The 19393-nt window shown below is 40.2% G+C and overlaps 1 protein-coding gene across 2 annotated transcripts in view; it reads right to left on the bottom strand.

The window, feature by feature from the left end:
• Positions 1-19180, bottom strand: part of DPP4 (dipeptidyl peptidase 4) — a 53726-nt gene extending 34546 nt beyond the window's left edge. The window contains exons 1-11 of one of the 2 annotated variants that reach the window (XM_032114053.1): positions 18665-19180; positions 18506-18590; positions 10304-10393; positions 9646-9740; positions 9449-9523; positions 7464-7516; positions 7296-7368; positions 6021-6141; positions 5451-5611; positions 3515-3618; positions 39-168 (exon numbers count right to left, since the gene is read on the bottom strand). In XM_032114053.1, coding sequence (XP_031969944.1) covers positions 39-168; positions 3515-3618; positions 5451-5611; positions 6021-6141; positions 7296-7368; positions 7464-7516; positions 9449-9523; positions 9646-9740; positions 10304-10393; positions 18506-18590; positions 18665-18670 — 993 coding nt within the window. In that variant the 5' untranslated portion in view covers positions 18671-19180. The remainder of the gene's footprint in view (positions 1-38; positions 169-3514; positions 3619-5450; positions 5612-6020; positions 6142-7295; positions 7369-7463; positions 7517-9448; positions 9524-9645; positions 9741-10303; positions 10394-18505; positions 18591-18664) is intronic. The other variant, XM_032114052.1, reaches the window with a different exon arrangement.
• Positions 19181-19393: the final 213 nt, after the last annotated feature.

Raw genomic sequence — 19393 nt, 5'->3', positions numbered from 1 at the left:
CATTTACCATTGCAACTGTCCCACCTAATTTTTCTTACCTTTGGACATGACCAAGTAGCATTTTCAAAGTCACAGACTGTGAGGACTGAAAAATTCTGAATTCTTCTGAGCCACTGCAGACAAATCCTTTCATCTGTCACCCATGTTACAACACTCAAATAATGATCCCTGAAAACAGCAACAACATAAGATATTTAAAATCCTCTCTATAATAGCATACCATACAATAGCATTCAGCAATTCACTGAATGAGACTCATCTGGCTATTTTCATTTCAATCTACTCTTCAACAATAAACAATGATGCAAATGTAATTGAGCCATTTTTTCATCAATTGTTTTTGCTGCTAGTAGATGCCTTGGTTATTTTCAGAGATACAATAAAGAATTAGATGGCTTATACAAACCCACTTCCAGAAAGACTGCAATTAAATTTTAACAGCTATTCTCTAATGCATAAAATAATAGCTACTCCAGACTGTTCATAAATCTTGTTCTGTGTGCATCTAGAGGAAATTCTTCTGAATATTAAGTTATATATGCCTTAGATTTAGGAATTTTATCCTTAGCTGCCTGAAGTTGGTTGCTTGTAATTATTTTCTGAGTGATACATGCTTGTGCTCAATTTAGTACTTATTTCTATTAGTTACAACAGAGGGACAGATCATACCAAAACCAGATATAACTATTTAAATATTTTGCTTTCGTCTTCAGAATACCACCCTGCTGACAAGAAGAATGAAGTATCTGAAAAAAACAATCATTTTCATGAATATTCCTGTATAATAATTTTTAAAATGCACCACATAAAATTTAGTGGCTTTGTTTACCATAACGATCTGTTAGATGTACTGTCTTTTCTTATTTTAGATCTCTCCTATCTCCTCAAAGCCTTATGAACTAAAATAAAACAAACTTCCCCTCCAAGGCAAGTATACATTTTTAACCATAATTTGCACATTTGACTTAGTTCCAAGTTCATGTTCCCTTTTCCCCCAAAGTTAGTTAACAAAAATGTGTGGGAAGTTTTGTGATGAGAGTATCTTTGTGATCACTGCAGTTTGGGGAGGGAAACACTACAATTAGTGTGGATGGATTAAAAATATATGTCAGCTGGTTACCAAAAACCTTCAGATTTATTTCTAGATTACAGTTTCAAAACCATGTTTGGAAAAGGTCTATTTTTGCACTTATATTTGACTGGTAAGTCATCAGGTCATTTAATTGCTACTGTCATTGAGTCTGCAGGAGCTTGTTTGGAAAAAAAAGAAAAAGGAAAATGCCACTCTTTATGTATCTATAATAGTGGTTTCCCTTGTTTTGTAAAAGGGGCATTACTCCCACACTTGTTATTCCTTCAAAGTGAGAGATGTTAACAATTCTGGTGACTATAAATCATTAAAAAAAAATATTATTTATCAAGCTATTATAATAAATATCTCTCCCCTGTGAGAGTGGGAATGCACCTTCAGTATTCAACAGCACACAAAAGGTTAACTAAGCTGCAATTAGCTCAAGTACAAAGTACAGTAGTTTTGTGCTGCCCTTCCTCATTTGTTGCTGAAAAGCAATACTCTGCAAACACTCAATTCAGAAGTCAGCTTGTTTTGGGGCAGATCATTTCAGGCAAGAAGGATCCATTCCCTTCATCCTCCTGTTGGCTAACAGGAGCCCCCTGTACTCATGGTGCCAAAAAACAGTGTTTAAATGCTGAATGGATTTCATGCTGGTCATTCATGCAGAATGTCAGGTTTCAAGTACCATCATATGGCAAAACACTGCCATTCCAGATTCTGGCAGTTTTTCGTGACAAATAAAACTCTTCCTTCGCAACACAAGTGTGCTGTGCTCCCTTCAAATGCGGGGGTAAAATTGCTGCTCATCCAAGCTCTGGATAGTGCTGTAACAGGCAACTATTTGCTGGGGCAATGCCCCTTGGCATCCCCAGCCAGGCAGGTGGAGTGAGGTATGCCACCAACTCAAACTTAGTTTTGCTCAAAATTTAGCTCCATGGAAGTAAAAATAGAATTTTCCACCACAAAAACTAGCCTGTCCTGTCACATAATGGTATACATATAAACACAATGTAAATATTCAATACTTTGTGCTTCCAGAAGAAACACTACCCAACAGGAACATTGCACATTGCTGACCTTTTCCTGCTCATGTACCTTTGCTCTTGCAAAATTCCCCAGGACTCATTCTGGCCACCTCAACTTTTGCAGGACACATATGGTGAGACTTGACCATTATTTGGATCAGCCACTGGGAGCAGGAGTGAGTTTTGATCCTTGAACTCATCATTCAAGATTTATATTTGTATTAATCCTGACTACTGGAGTGTTAAATTAATTTAAAAATGGATGAACTCCATTTAACTCACACCTCTGTTAGCCAGACAGGTATGAGGCTGGAAGATAGCTGATGGTTATTCTCCTCACACCAACTCCCATAAGGTGTTAATGAAAGGTAAAATGTAGCTCTAAGACAGCAGAGATCTTAATCAGTACCGAGCACAATGTAAAGGGCTTTTAATTCTGCAGCACTGAAATTCTGGAGGAAAACAAGGCACGACAGCTATCTAACATGCAGCTATTGCAGTGTGACTGCAATGGGAAGGATAAAGAACAACATATTCATAAGAACTTGCATCTCTGTTAACACATGGATGTTACACTGCGGTGAGGACTGAAACGGAACAGCACTGATTTTCCAGTTATAGCTTTTTGGCCCCCACGTATAAAATGCTGGTTTTATGCATAAGCTAACAGACCTTTGTTTTTTTCTGGTTGATCAGTATAACCTGTGCTTTCATACCCATCATGTTTGTAAGTGCAAACCTCTAAAACATTTCCACTATACTGTTATAAAGAAAAAAACAAAACCCAAGATCTGGGATACCAAATTGTGTGCATGCACTTTAAATTGATGTAGCTGCTCTTTACAAAATACATTTATATCATGTTGTGCATTTCCAGTGGCATTTTGAGGAATACAATTTTCCATTTACTCTGAGAGGTGCTGATTTTCACCATCTTCCCAAAGAAAACAAACATTTTAAGTATAAATCTGAAGACAACCATGATACCTTGCCTTAGCAAGGAGTCTGCTTCCAATGAAATCAGATCTTCACTTACCATTAAGGTTTTGTTTTGTTGGGTTTTTTTCCCCCCAGTGAATTGGAATACATATATTATAATTTGATTATACGAAAACTTGCTCATATTAAAGTTGTACTGTGAAATGACTTCACCATAGTTAGACTCCACTGAATGTGATGAGCCAAGAACTTGTCACATTCTGAATATAACATACATGGAATATGCCATCTATATATAATCACTAGGAGGATAATCTCTGTGCAGATTTTCTCTGGTAAATCTTGTTGCTACCAGAGCCACATTACAGGGAAAACCTGCCATATACACTGAATACAGGGAGGTCACATATAAAAGCTCCTCCTCTCCCATCAAAAGAAACAATCAAATATCAAATATTTAACCAAAATTTCTCACCTTGATTTTATTTCTGCAGGTGGAGGAATTTCAACAGGGCTGAAATATGGAAGCGATCTGGTATCCACAATAAAGAATCGTACAGTTGGATTTGTAGCTCCTGCCTAAAAATAAAATTTTTCATTGTACTTTTGAAGAGAGGATATTCTTGGTGAAATAAGTGTTTGAAATTATAGATGAATAAGTTACTACAGACAGAAAGGTAAAACCAGCCATCTGCAAACATGTGAAAAGACAAGTTCCTAAAAGCAGTTTTTAAGATTGATACATAAATTATCCTTTGTATTTTTCACACAAAAGTGTTAGTTAGACATTTCTAGATTAGAAAGACTACTACATTTAGAAACAATCCCAGGGCTTGCTGTATTTGACCAGATCTCATCCTACATGCCACACATGGTACCTAGCAGAGAATCAAATCCTTTGCTAACACACAGGAAACAGCACCTTACATTAACTAATCATATCACAGCTGCCTATATCTCAATCAAAGCTGTGACTGCAGCATGTACTCCACTATCTCTAATGTAATGCTGCTGACAGCAAAAGAGCTGTGTCAGTAAGGGCTGCTTCTCTTGTAGTTAACTTGCCAAGTCCTCAAGGTAACAGTTAGGTAGCTGTACTTGATCCACCTCCAGAAGTCAGCAATATTCCAAACCAAAGGGGTTTGTAATAAAATGTGTAATTTAGATCGACAATTCATTCTATACCTTTGTCTCTTCTCAGGGGCCGTGCTCAGGACAGAGTTTCTGCAGCTGTCAGTGACACCTCTGGGGGAGGCTCCAAGGGCACAGGCAAAGGCCATGTGCTCCAGGACCTTTGGGAAGGGTAGGGAGTGGCTGTCGTGGCTGCTGCAGAGAAAGCTGAGCTTGGTAGAAAACTGAGGGCAGTTTTTCTAGCAGGCAGCCACACCAGATGAGCAATAAGCTGTCTGTATCAGCTGTCCTGCCCCATTAATCAAGAGTGATAATATCCCCCTGGGATGACCAGACCATCATGGATTGGGGCAGGGTGGAGGAGACGTACGTGGATGCCTTAAGCCAACAGAGAGTATAAAAACCCAGGGGTGAACAGAAAGAAGTAAAAGTGATGGGCTTGAGCTGATTTCAACCCATCTATTCCTTCCCAGCAATGGAATGAGCGTATTATGGAGGCCAGCTATGAGAACATGTTTGTATTGACTCTCAGCAGGGTAGTGCAACTGTTGTACTCTAAGCGTAATTTGTACTTGCTTTACGTCTTAAGTGCATTGCTCAGATAAATAAAAATCTCGTATAAGGTCGAATAACTTCACACAGGTAAATCTTGTATTAAACATGAAACCCTCCCCATGTTAGTGCATGAGGGAACCCGTTGGGGCACTCTGCACTCTGACTCTCGCCCCATTCAGCCCAGTGCCAGCTGTGCCATGAGCAGTGGGCATAAAGTCACGTGGAGAGGAGGGGCAAGGAGGAGGAGCTCCTTGCACTAAACGTTTCGTTCTCACAACTAAAATTGGAAGAGCTTTGGGTGTGGGCAAAGAAGCTCCTTCAGCAGATTCCTCTTTTTCATCTCAATACAGAAACTGAAAATGCTAGATCAGCTGAAGAAGATTCCATTATCAATACCTTGCACAACTCTAACCTAATGTACATCTGCCTAATACTTTGTACCAGCTTAACTCCGTGAGAAGTTTTTTATCTCAACATCTAATCACTACCTCCAAATTTTATGGTGAAACAACAAAGCCTTAAATCATACTTTTTTTTCTCTTTTTTCTTTTCCCTGGAGATAATAAAATACTTTAACATTGCCAGATGCTGTTGACTTCAGAAAGAGTAATCACAGCAAGCTGTTGAGGAGAGACAGACAATATTTTCATTAGCAGGAGCTGATTAAATGAGACTACTCTCTTAATGAAACTACAGAACAAACATGTTTAATAAATAACACAGACCTTGGGATATGGGATTTTAATGGTCTTTGGATACTGCAAGGTGTCCTCAGAATAAAAGGAATACTCTATAACAGGAACTTCTGTATCATTAAAGGCTGCATATGCCAAAAAATTGCCATTTGGAGACCACCACAGAGCAGAATGCGTGCCAAACATTTCCTCTGAAAGAGATGCAAATGTATTAAAGTTATAATTGATAAGTTGACCCTATCCTGGATGCAGTTCTCATTAGTTTTTAATAGGATTTTTTTTTTAATTGAAGTTCAGATACTAAACTGCACACTGTTTGTTGGGGTTCTGAAATGAGACATTAGATCAATGTTTATAATCTATCATGTGAAGCTAATTCACACTAAGATTTCCAGTGATGCAATGCAAGCTAGGCAAACTCATTTCCATTCTTAGAACCTCATATTAGCCAGGTATTAAGCTCAGATAAGGATGCATGTTTCTTTTAAAATACAGACTTTGATTAGTTGGAATTTTTCAATGGTAAGGAATGAGTAATAATTACAATAAACCACAGTTTTTACACCATAGTGGAAAGTAAAACCTGCTTGATGTAGTTACCTTCATAAACCCAATCTGGTATTCCATTGAAAATTTTATTTTCTTCTCCGTTTTGAGTGATTTGCACAGGTTCTGCTGTTGGTGAAGCTTTTACATAAACATTATTATTCCAAACATATGCCTGCAAAACATTATTGTGATAACAATTACTACTAAAGTAAATACAACTTTCTTTCTTTATTTCATCTACTGGGCAATTTACATGAGATGACAAAAACCATCTTTAAAAGTTGATACAACATTGATACTTAACAAACTTGGAACTACTAATACAAATACTAATACAGATCAGCAGTAGCAACCTAACTTCAGGCCTAGATGCAAAAAAACAAATCAACTATGAAATGACTAGTGGATCAAGTTTTGAAAATCTTGCAGTTCATTTTCTGCCAAATATAAGCTTACCTTCCTGCATCAGGAGTTGTCTTCCACTAATTTGCCTTTCAAAGAAAACTATCAGGGCTTTGGTAAAAAATTCACTGGGATCTCAGTGCTGCCAATAGATGTGCAAAGATGGTATGTTTCTTCAGTAGCACTCAGAACTCTAGTTTTTGCACCTACCTGCCTCTCTAATCACCCCTGGTTTTCATCTCCAATGACTGAACAAGACAGTTTAATTCCAGAGCTTTGCTCTGAGATGCAGAAAGCTCTTTTCAACTTCCTTTGCTTCTGTGATTGGTCTTTATAATTTACATGCTACAAGCAATAAGAATAAATAAACACCACACTCTCCTGTGACAGTCCAACATGCACCACAGGGAAGGCACAAGCCTTGCAAATTCAGTGTTTGTCACCACTGGCATGGATTGAAGGGGAGAGGAGGAAGAAGACAACACTGGGAAAGAGTACAAAACAGATTTTAATCCTCTAATCCCATTACATGCATCCATCAAGTAGAACTTCATTGATTATTGTGTAATTAGGAGATAAAAATCACTGTGATGATTAAATAGACAATTGTAATGCTGCTGTCTTTGTCAGGGATGAGCTACTGTCTGCAACTGTAAAAACATGAAGTTCCTGCACATTTGTGCACTTCATGACTGCTGGGGCCACTAGTTACTTTCAGGAATGCATTTTCATTAAAGAACAAAACAAAATAAAACAGAGGGACTTTGGAGTCTTTCCAGCAACAGTAGTTAATTTTGAAACTAGTTCAGCTGCTTTACCTAGCAGTAGGAAAGTCCCAAAACCTCAAGGGTACAGAAAAAGTGAGTTTCCATGTCACGTGTATGAAAATGACTGTTTATGTAAGTTTCACTTATCTTTACTAACCAGTTTATGACTAACAGGTGACCAGGAGATATACTGGGTATCATTAGGTAGCAGTCTGTCATCTAAGATGGAACTGGAAAAACAAAATGCAGTCAAAAGAAATCAGTGAAATGACATTTCATTGCAAAAGAATGTTAAAACTTCATCTTATGTGCAAAGATTACTGACCTGTTACTGAAATCATAGATGTGGTATGAAGCTGTAAAGGAATGCCTCCACAACTGCAAAAGAATTATTTTAATACAAAGAAAATAAATTTCATCAGGTTTCATATCTCTTGCAGTTTGAATTACCCCTAAAACCCTCCTCATGATTTTTCTTAAGATAGAACACAATGAACATACAAGGGTAACAGATCTCTAACCAGCTTTAAGGAAAGGCTAAAGAATTTTCCTCTGGAGTCGTCACAAATACTATGACAGGGGCCATTGACTGATTAAGGACAGAGATACAGATGCCAGAGATGCTGCAGATTTTCAGAAATCCTTGTAGCTACATGGCAGAATATCATCAGTATGCAGTTAATCCATCTCCTTGTGCTTTACTGGCTCATTTGCTGTTTTCTGTCTCATTTTTCATGTTGTATTATTTAACTTGGTGTCTTATTTTATAGTAGTTCTCACAGGTCCCAGCTGTATGTCTGTAGCAGTTCCTCCAGTACCAGGGTGACCTATTCCTGTTCATACTGTCACAGAAATAAAACCCTTCTCTGAGAAATCTGCCTCTTGAAATCTGTATTGCTCTGTGGGCACTTAAGCGAGAGAAAGATGATGATGATAATGCAGACACATTTAAACATGTTCACTATGTGGGGCTGGAGAGGTTTGATGTAGCCCACAGCATTGACATGTTGCAATAATGCTACCTTCTATGAGGGTTCTTGGATAATTGTATGAAGATATAAACCAACAACTTAGTACTACACAGACAGATGGCTATTACATAACAAGTGTCTACATCCTCATGATTCATTTTGTTACTCTGTTTCTTTGCAATAAAGATTAATAATAACAGAACTTTCAATCACACTGTTATATAAAGGTTAAAAGATCTTTCTTCAGCAGTAAAACAAAATTAACTCTTACGAATGTAACTACTAAAATACTACAGAGCAATAAATTACAAGTAGAGGGGATGTGTAGGGTGACTGGTAAAATATTAGGCATTTTGTGACCTCTTAATGATGCAGTGAAAAGCCAAATAATTCTGAACAATTCAGAAAGACAAAAGGTAACTGGCTTAGTAGGACCCAGCATGAAAGCTAAAACTGAAAAAAATTGATGACTGAGTGCACAGACTGTGTCTGGCACAGTGCAAGATGCTCTGGGACTGCACGGCCAGGACACGTAGACAGTGCTCAGTGACACAGTGCTCAAGTTATTTGTACACTGCACAAGTCAGCACTGAACTTTTACAAACAAAAGAGGCAGCTCTCTAGAAAAAAAAAGGAAAGAACAACAAAGTTACTGGTTTCTCAGTGCACAAACTGCAGAGCAAATGATCACCTCCTTCAGGCTTCTCAACTGGCACACAGAGCCAGGTTTTCATGCCACCTGGCATAAATGTGGGTTAACCTTTGTTGCACGGTTCAGCACCATGCCAGGATGAGGCATTCTGCTGCAGGCTTCTCATGTGCTCACTGACAGGAGGGAACAGGGACACACAAGCCCACTCCAAGCACAAGCCTTCTTTTAAGCACATGCAGCTTTTAATTCACTTCAGTTTTAAACTCTTACCTCCTACCATCACAATGTAACAACCACACACATATATAGCATACACATACAAGCAGATGTATACCAGCATATCTACTCATCACTTCTCCTTACCCACACAACTCCTGGGAACAGCCATGCCTATCTACTCTCCTAGACTGTCTTCCCAGATAAACCATCCAGCCTTGTTCTCCTTGTGATAACTCCATCCACATTTTATCCAGATGCCTTTTTTTCCTCAGGCAGTCAAGTCTCTTCTGCCAAACTCACAGATAATATCAGTTTCTTCTCCTCCTGCCTGCTCAACTTGACTGTTCCCTTACAGACATCCATTGCATTCATCCATCCTCCTGCATTTCCCTTACATTCTCTCAGCCTCTCAGATGTTCCCAAACCTTTTTTCCCAGTTTCAACCTCAGATGTATAGTGCCCTTGTACCTTTGTATAGCTGTATTGAAGAAGAGCAAACTTTTGGTCTGGAGACAGTATAACTGTGCTTGCCTGGTACTTATCCTGTCAACAAAGGAAGGGCAAAAGAAACACATTAAGCACTGATTCCAAAGATTACGCAGAACAAAATATGAAATTCAACACCTTTCCCAATGTCTGCATATATTACATATAAGTCAACATACTAATGTTGTATTTGCCAGGATTACTGAGGATGTTCCGTTGTCAGCATTGACGCGTAGGACGTCCCCATTATCTGTTTTGTGAAGATACTGATTTCCTAAAAGCACAAGAGAGATGTCAATAAAAAGTAAAATTCTCATCACTTACTTCTGTTTTCCCTTTATGTTTTTAAGCAGGAAATAAAATTCAAAAATCTGGTCAATGTTGTGTTTCCCAGTTCTATAATGACAGGATGCTTATAGCACAAGAATGTTCACAAAATGTAGTCCTGGGGCTCACAGCATCCACTTTCGAGCATCTCTTTCCCTTGGGGCACTGGGCATACCCAAAAGGAAAAGCAGCCTGTACCTCCCTTTTCCCTGGCAGCCCGATGCATGGGAAGCTGACACGCCTCAGAGGGTAACATGCTTCTACCCAAAAGCACAGAAGTGCTCTCTTGGCAGTAGGAGAATACAGCTTCCTATGAACGTGACCACGTTTCTAAGGGAAACAAGGAATCAACTCTCTGAAGCTACACACTGTTCTATTGTGGTACTATTAAATAATTTGACTTTTTTTTCAGAATACAGTAGTCACCTCAGCATGAGGTGACCAAAGGTAGTACACTGCTGAAGGTAGTACATTTTCTTGACATTCAAGTTGTACGTAAAAATGAATTACCTGAAATCCACTCCAAATTATGTGTTTTGTACTTGTAGTCATTGTTCAAGTAATTCTGTAGAGTGTACGTTATTCCTGAAGAGGTCTCTTCTGAAAGAAACAGACAGAAGAGAGATTTGGACGTTGCTGCACATTGTTCCACCCCAGCTTCTTAACCTGGCTACTAAGTGGGTTTTTGCTGCTGGTTATTAAAGTGTTTTAGCTAACCATCTCTAAAGTAGTAGCAGTGGGAAGGCAATAAAACTTTGTTGCAAGGTAAATTCAGCAAGCATAAAATCAAGGAGCGTCAGTGAGATCACTCAATAAACTCACGGAAGTGAAAATACCTTTTTGACAGTGGCTAGAATGACCAGAAGACCTCTGGCTCTCTTACCTCAGCAAACATGTACTCCTCAAAAGCTGAAAAGAAGTGATCTTAGTGCCTTTCTCCCCATGCTCACTCTGGGAAGGTCACTGCAGAGCCCCAGCTGCTAATAGTTGCAATTGTGAATAATTTACTTACCCTTAAACTCAAATTTCAGAAATGCCTCAAATAAAAAAACCCCTAAAAATCTGAAAAGCAATGAAATATTCAGGGAAGGTCTAATAAAAAATTAATTAATTAAATAATAAACACTTCCTGATAAGATTATGATGAAATAATTGATTACATATTTATCCCTCTTTTGCTTTTTTGTTCACCAAGGTATCCTAAAGTTTATTTTAGCATTATAATTTTGACTGGAAAATTAAAGCCAAGTAACTGGGTTAGTCTGAAAAGACCAAATGAAACTTTGAATCTAGTTAAGCTACTGAGTTTGGTCATCAGCTTCAGCACACTGCAGTCAGCTTTTACGTAAAGTATTTCTTTCCTACTGCCTGCAGTGCACAAGTTACTTTTTCCAAAGTATGAAAAGTGGTAACAACAACAACAACTCAGTCTGTGAGTGTTTGTGTTTTCTTCTGAAAACATAGACTACAGATTTTAAATTCAGGTGTGCAATTCTCTCCCTGCATCCTCCCTGCCTTTTTTTTTTAAATGGAAACCTAAGATCTACCTTCATCTATCTGCATCTACCCTTCTACCTACAGGGTCCAGAAGGGAAGGAATTTTAATTTCAGCTGGCTAAACCAAAAGAATAGAATAAAAGCAACTGATAAAAACACTCAAGTACAGACGTGGTGACTGATCAACCAAGATGCTAACCTGCCCCTATCAATTCTGAGAGCCCCAGTCTTTCAGATACTTTTTAAACAGACTGCCTCTTTCACTATGCTGAAGAAGAAAAAGAAAGCAAAGTCCTTGGGGGCACACACAGGAAAACACCTCACAATAGCTTTTGCAGGTTATCTTTCTGCAGGTTGGATGCATGTGACATCTGAAACATCACAGGAAGACATTTAGGTCAGCTATTACAGCTTTACTCTTATTTCCAAACAATAAGAAAACTGTATATATACAGCACAGACTGTACAACTACCACTGCAATAAAAGACAAGAGACATAACATACAATGATTTTAGTCTAAAATGCTCAGAAAAGGTTAAAAAAATGCTTGCTCAATTCCATCTGAAAGGTGACTAAAAAAATTACTAGGCTGGATTTATTGCTCTTGAAGTTTCTGTGAGAATATTAATTTCTCAGGTTATTTATTTAGCTGAATATTTAATTTGATGGATTATGAACAAGTGGGTATTTAATATTCATACACAGTTGTCTAGTTGGGAATATGACTTCTTCCTAATCGAGAAAGTGTCATTTTCAATCAGAGGGGCTTCGAAAGCAACAAAACTCTCTCTTGGAAAAGAAGAAGCAATTTAAGACAGGTGGCTGATGAACAGGTTTAGGGATTTTTCCAAACTGATGAATGTTTTTCTGCCTGGTGACATACATATTTTGCTAAGGTCTCATTACTAAAAATCAGGCCACTATTAAGATTTGTTGGCTATGTATAAAATTAAAATTTCATTTTCTGTCAACACCTTCCACATAGTATCTGAATATGAAAACACGCGCCAAGCTGTAAGGGTACAGTCATAGAAGTTCTAGTTGAAGCATTTTCTTAATCTACAAGGTAGGCCATTACCAGTATATTCTTACTTGTCCACATTGTGCCACTGACCAAAGATACTCAACACACATTGAATTCCAAATTTTGGTTCTTCTCATTCAGATTCCATTTGAAAAGAAGGGTCAAACAGGTTTATTTTGACAAAATAAAGTAATTGCTGACATTTAAGTGCATTTTATTGGCTTCGAAGATTTTATACAGGACAGTGGATGTTCATATTTTAGCAAAACTGCTTCTTTCACTCTTAGGTTCCTCAGAGAGGCTGCAAAGACTGAATTTTCTTGTTATTCTTCTTTTTCGACAATTCCACATACAGACTTATTTTTCTAGACTCCAAATGACTGGCTTCCAATGATCAGCATTGGGGCCAGTTCTGTTTAATAATCCTTATCAGTGCTTTGCATGAGGGAATTGAGCGCATCCTCATTAAGTTCGCAGATGACACCAAGTTGGGCAGGAGTGTTGCTCTGCTGTAGGGCAGGAGGGCTCTGCAGAGGGATCGGGACAGGCTGGATCAATGGGCCGAGGCCAACTGCCTGAGGTTCAGCAAGTGCTGGGTCCTACACTTGGGTTACAGCAACCCAGGCAGCGCCACAGGCTGGGGCAGAATGGCTGGAAAGTGGCCCAGTGGAAAAGGACCTGGGGGTGCTGGCCAACACCAGGCTGAACCTGAGCCAGTGTGTGCCCAGGAGGCCAAGAAGGACAATGGGATCCTAGCCTGTATCAGCAAGAGTGTGGGCAGCAGGACCAGGGCCCTGACTGACACCTGTACAGGGCACTGGCGAGGCCACACCTTGAGTGCTGTGTCCAGTTCTGGGCCCCTCAATTCAAGACAGACATGGAGGTGTTGGAATGTGTCCAGAGAAGCACAGGTCCTATGAGGAGTGGCTAAGGGACCTGGGGGTGTTCAGCCTGGAGAAGAGGAGGCACAGGGGGAATCGCTCTCTACAATTACCTGAGAGGAGGCTGTAGCCAGGTGGGGGTTGGGCTCCCCTCCCAGGCATATAGTGACTGGACAAGAGGAAATAGCCTAAAGCCGTGCCAGAGAAGGTCCAGGTTGGACATCAGGAAGAACTTTTTCACTGAAAGGGTGGTTAAGCATTGGAAAGGAGTGCCCAGGAAAGTGGTGGAATCACCATCCCTGCAAATGTTCAAGAGATGACTTGATGTGCTATGGTTCAGTTGATAAAGCGGTGTTCAATCAAGGGTTGGACTTGATGATCTTGGAGATTTTTCCCAATTTTAATGATTCAATGATTCATCTCTACCCTGATCTTACTCCTGGCAGTATATACATATTTGCACTGTCATAATGATATACTGGAAATAATTACATCATAATACCCCTGTAACAACAGTAAAACCATAAGTAAGTCCTTCTGCAAAGAAGGCTCTTAACCTTTTATGTAAGTAGTACTCATACAAAGTTGATAAATAATTCTGTTTGAATCTTGGAATTTCCTATTAATATGCTACCCTCTCTTAAGAGAAAAATTCAGTTGGTTTCTGTAGGTGTGAGGTTTGACATTGTTTAACCTCAACTAAGTACCACTCAGCCACTCCCTTCCTCTCTCAGTGGAGATGTGGAGGACAATCAGGAAAAGATAAACCCATAGGCTGAGATAAGAACAGTTTAATGATTGAAATAAAACTAAATATAATACTCCTAATAGTAATAATAATTGTAATGAAAAGGAGAGCGAGAGGAATAAAACCCTAGAAAGACAGGTGGTGCAAAATACATTTGCTCACCGCCCACTGAGCAACGTCCAGCCTGTCATTGGCACCTCACAGCCAACCCCCCTGTTTATAGAGCATGACATTCTATGTTATGAAATATTCCTTTGGCCAGATCAGGTCAGCTGTCCTGGCCACGCTCCCTCCCAGCTCCTTGTCCACGTCTTTTCTGGCAGAGCCTGGGAAACTGGTGTCCATGACTTAAGAGCAGGAGCTACTTAGCAACAACCAAAACATCAGTGTGTTATCAAGATTATTCTCACACTGAATCCAGAACAGACCACTGTACCAGCTACCAGGAGAAAATTACCTGACTTGCAGACAAAACCAGGACAGGTGGAAAGCAAACAGGAAGTTAACTGTTGTGTAAGGTTTATGGTATGACATACCACCATACCAAAACTGAACCGTGTTGACAAATTACTTTTGGTACATGTATTTGTTATTCCCCAATGTCAAGGTGCAATTTACTAATTTCCACAAGCAATTAAAACAAAACAAAACAAAAAATGCACAAGAAATTAACTGACTTTAAACCATGGAAAACTAAAAGGAATAATATTGGAAGCTTTACTGCATGTTTACCACTACCAAGAGAGACTGGAAAAAACCACAAAAAGGAAATGACGAGTGCAAGAATGATGTTCAGCAATAATGAGAAAGGGATAGAGAAATAAAAAAAAATCAGAAAAGGTGAATGGTTATTGCCATTTTAAAGTGACAGCAGAACAAGAGTAAGAATGATCAGCGATCAAAGCATGTAATTTAGGAGCAGCAGGAGAGATGCAAGGGAATCCTGGCTGATTCAATGGTAAGAGAAAAAAGAAGAGATATTTCAGGATAGTGTTCCCAAACCTGCTGTTTCCCATTTCTCTTCCAACATGTGTAAAAGAGTACTCTAACTCTTCCCCCCTCCTGTACACTCCAGTTACTGCCTATGTCACAGAGCACTGAAATAGATTTCCAGCCAAAAAATAGGTAAAAACTACTTTTCTGGCTTGGGCCAAAGGTTCACTTCATCCAGAATTCTATCCAATACCCAGGAGCTGATACAGGACATTCAGGAGAGACCATAACCAATGAGTGAGCACTGTGGCACCTCCTGCAGCAGTTCATCCGAGAACATCCTCCATGGGGCTGTAGAGACTTCCCTGGAGGGATTTAATCATTAACTTGGTAATCAATAGCTCTGGAAGCCCTCTCAATTTACCCCATCTCATACAAAGCAAAGAAATAAGAATAGCAGAATTGTTCTACAGATAGCAATCCACTGTTGATAATGGAGTTTTATATTATATTACACAACATTTGAATTAGGGTAGATAACTGAGTTAAATGACAGTTACAGAAGTCAAGGACATGTAGAAGGAAAACATTTCGATTCCCTGTCCTTTCAGACTCACAAAGAACACTCAGGCACCTTAAGGTCATTAACCTCCCCAGGACCTGCTCTTCCAGCCTCTTCTAGGCACAATTCTATCAAAAGACCACAGAAGCACACGCATAATATCATCTAATCATGACGGTGATGATCCTTCTCATTCAGTGCATATTTCTCACCCTTGGAGAATTAAACCTGTGGGTGAAGAAACCCGGTTTGTGGATAGACAGTTGTATGGGACCCTCCCTCTAAGGCTGTCTATGACTTGCACATGGCAGCAGAATAATAGTAAATACTGCACTGTCTCCTTCCTGCCCTCAGCAGTGGCTGCTCATCCTCCCACTCCTGGCCTTCTTGCCCAGCTGTAACAAGAAATGCAGTTAGAGAAGTGGTAAAGGCACATATAGACACCAATCTGCGTTTTGCATGGAAGGTTAGAGAAGAAAAAAAAACAACTTGAGAAGTGTAAGCAAATTGGGGAATCATGAAGAGGGAGACCACAATATTTTTATAAAATTCTCATGCTTTAAGGGTAACAAGTTTTTACTGTAGTCACCTGTTGGATAGCTCCTCAAAGCTCAACAATGCTTTAATCAACAGACTTCAAATACAAGCCCCAAGGCTGTTTTGAAATTAAACTGTTTGATGCAAGTATCCCCATGTGGTTATTAAATATAAAATGAGGTGTCAAAATAGACAGTGGGTCTAAATGAAACATATAAAATTTTGTACAGAGTTCTGGCAGCAGACCCTCAAGGTAAATGGCAAAGGGTTGCATCCCAAATTAGGGAACCACTCTTCAAATTTAAGTCTGCACTGTTTGTCCATGAAAAGTGTCTGCAAGAGAAGAAGCAGAAGTTCCCCTTGCCAGGCCTACAAGGGCCAACAAGCCAGAACTCTGCCAGAGTGGCAAAATTTCACAACCTTTCACAGTGTTGGAAAGCATTTATCAAACTAATTATGTGCTGCATGACTACTAAGCTTATGAAATGAAAGTACATTGAGAAGCATGGCAGGGAAAACAGCTGCAGGTCAAAGGAAAGAAATCCAAACTCAAAATTCTCTGTTTATATCAATAATTGTCATATTGACTCCCTGTAAAATGCTTGAACCATTGGGATGAAATAAAAACTATTTGACTGCAATTACAAGGACTCTTATTAGAGCAGACTTTGATTTCACATGGTCATAGTTATGTGAGCTGCTCCTTCCCAAAGCAATTTTGCCACTTTCATTTTGTACTCAATCACCTGTATGGCCCAAGAGGCATCCCCAGCTGACTCACATGTCCTGTGGCTGCTCGTAAAAGCCATAGAATCAAACTCTCACTAAGTGCTCTGATAAATTACTACTTTATGAATACACCACCTGTACACTCTCAGCTACAGTAAACATCTGTTTAGCACCCTTCAGTCAAAAATCCAAAGAATTCTGCAGTTCCCAAATTACAATGGTCACAGCTGTTCAGATGTTACTGCTGGCCTGATTTGTGAAGAGACAGGAATTCAAGTTTTTGAACTGGGATCACTCCATCTCAATCCTTATTTTACCCAGAGGGACCGACTGAACTACCTGGGTGTATTAGGTAATTTCCTATGCCTTAATTTGAACCAATAGTAAAAAGTCTGACACACTGTTCTATTCTTTTACAACTGAAAGGACGCAAGCCAAGGCTGACAGCATGGTGGTATTCTGTGTATCATAGAACAGAAATGCTTCTTTGAAGTTACATGAATTTACTATGTAACTGAATGACTGATCTTGAATTGCAGCCACTTCTAGAGCAAAAGAATTCCTATGCTACATTTATGAAAGAAGAAAACCCACTTTATTTACAGTAAGACATGGCATTGGCATCAAGATAGACAAGTACCAACTCTTCAGCAGAGTTCAGGCCTGCATACTGAATTCTTTCACTAGGTGTTATGCCTACACACATCCATCTGATAAGTTATCAAGACCCTTTCTCTTGCTCTTCCCCACTTGTGAAATTCAGAGTATTTCTTGTCACCTCAAAAATCTGCTTTTTTGAGATAAGTGGCAAAAAGCTGCCCAAAAATAAGAGAAAATACTCAGCATCCACAGATGGAAGTTTTAGCCTACAAGGTATGCAACTCAGATATCTGGACTTTGAAAATCTGGTTTTGAATGACTATGATATTAACATTAATAGAGCTAAACTGCAAAACAGTTACAAATTATAACACATGAGCACCAATGACACAAGCTCCGCCCCTTGAACTGACACGGCAAAACCCCCAGAACTTTGTGTGCACACAAGCAATTTCTGAACACATCGTCAAGATCAGCATACACATCTTCAGTCTTTTTGGGGCGCACCTTTCGGACCTAGGTCTAGTCCAGAAAACACTCCCTTAGAGTTTGCAGTGCTGATTATACATACCCTGGCTGCTCAGCTGTTAATCGTAAGAACACAAAATGAGAGCAGCTCTGCCCAATCAGCTGAAAGCAATGCATTGCTTGATCAGGATTTAATGATGTTTCACATTAACATCCAGAGCTACAAGGGCAACCTGGAAAGTGCTAACTGGTCAGAGTCCAAAACCACATTCCAAATCTTTCTCTAGTTTTCTGACCTCTGAAACTGTGCTGTTTATATAATTTCACTCAAAGGCATTAACAAAAGTTGTGGAAACAAAGCAAATGAGAGAGCATATAATCTTACCTCTTCAATACACCCTAGAAAAATGAGTAATTGGCATTTTACTGCTGGTTCGAGAGCCTTTGGCCACAATAAGAACAGAATGCTGAAAATGACAATGCTTCTAACTATTACCAGCGCATACAGGAAAATCGGGAGAATTTTAAATTGTTCCCGTGCCCCCCACCCTCCCTGGTGAGACGCTCGTACCGTCCAGTTTCCAGGACCCAGCAGCTCCAGCTCTGCGGACCCAGCTCCCTGAGGCACAAACTTTCCACAGAACTTTCCCCCGCCGCCGTGGATGCGCCGAGCGCTGGCGGCCGCAGCGAGCCCCCCGCCGCCCTCCCCTCGCGGCCGCACCGCACACTTACTGCGGGTGAGCAGCACCAGCGGCACGGTGATGACCACGACAACGACGGCGACCCCCAAGATCCCCAGCAGCCACTTGAGGAAGGTCTGAAAGGAGAAGCCCCGTCAGCCGCCGGCGGCGCAGGCCCTGCCGCGCTGCCGCCCACCCTCCCCTCACCCACCGGCATCGCGGAGCGGCGCGGGCGGGGCGCAGCACCGCCGATCGAGCCAAGAGTGCTGAGGCTCCGCAGTCCCGGCGCTGCCCGCGGGGCTCTCCTCGTGAGCGGCTCCTGGGCGGGGGCTGGGGGCGGCTGCCTTGGGAGCGGCAGGCGCTGGGGATTGTGCAAGATCCCGGCTTTCTGCTGGCTTTGCGGTTTGAGCGGCGGTTTCTCCGTCAGTTCACATCCCTGGAGCGCGGTGACACAGCTGTACGCGGCACAGGAGGCACTTGGGACACCGGTGGGACTTCTGTCGGAAATCAGATAACGGCCCAGAAATGAAATGCCTTCAAACGCTGATGGAAAAGCTCCCAATGTTTTGCTAACCCCAGCAATTCTTGTAAAGTTTCTGCTTTTTGAACTTCTTTCTCTGACAATCAAGTCATGAAAGAACTGATAAAATTGCAGGAAGGGCTTATACTTATTTGTTTGGCACTGGAGATAGATGTGTAAGTCTGCTAAGTGTGTTTTTAAATTAAGACCAGAAAATGGAAGTATAGGACAAAAGTTTAAAATTTAGTGCTGAAGATCACCCTTGTTTATTACATGATTCCCTTTCCAAGGAGAATTTTGAGTATGTACTGTGAAAGTAGGACAAATTTTTGGAAAAGACAGAATTACATGTAAATCAAAACAGTAAAGCTTTTGATTGTTTAAAAATCTGAGTGTTACCAGGTAGTCAGAAAACTCGGG

Source organism: Corvus moneduloides, chromosome 7 (genome assembly GCF_009650955.1).
Source record: "Corvus moneduloides isolate bCorMon1 chromosome 7, bCorMon1.pri, whole genome shotgun sequence".
Classification (NCBI taxonomy): Eukaryota; Metazoa; Chordata; class Aves; order Passeriformes; family Corvidae; genus Corvus; species Corvus moneduloides.
This window is presented reverse-complemented; position numbering and strand designations above follow the sequence as displayed.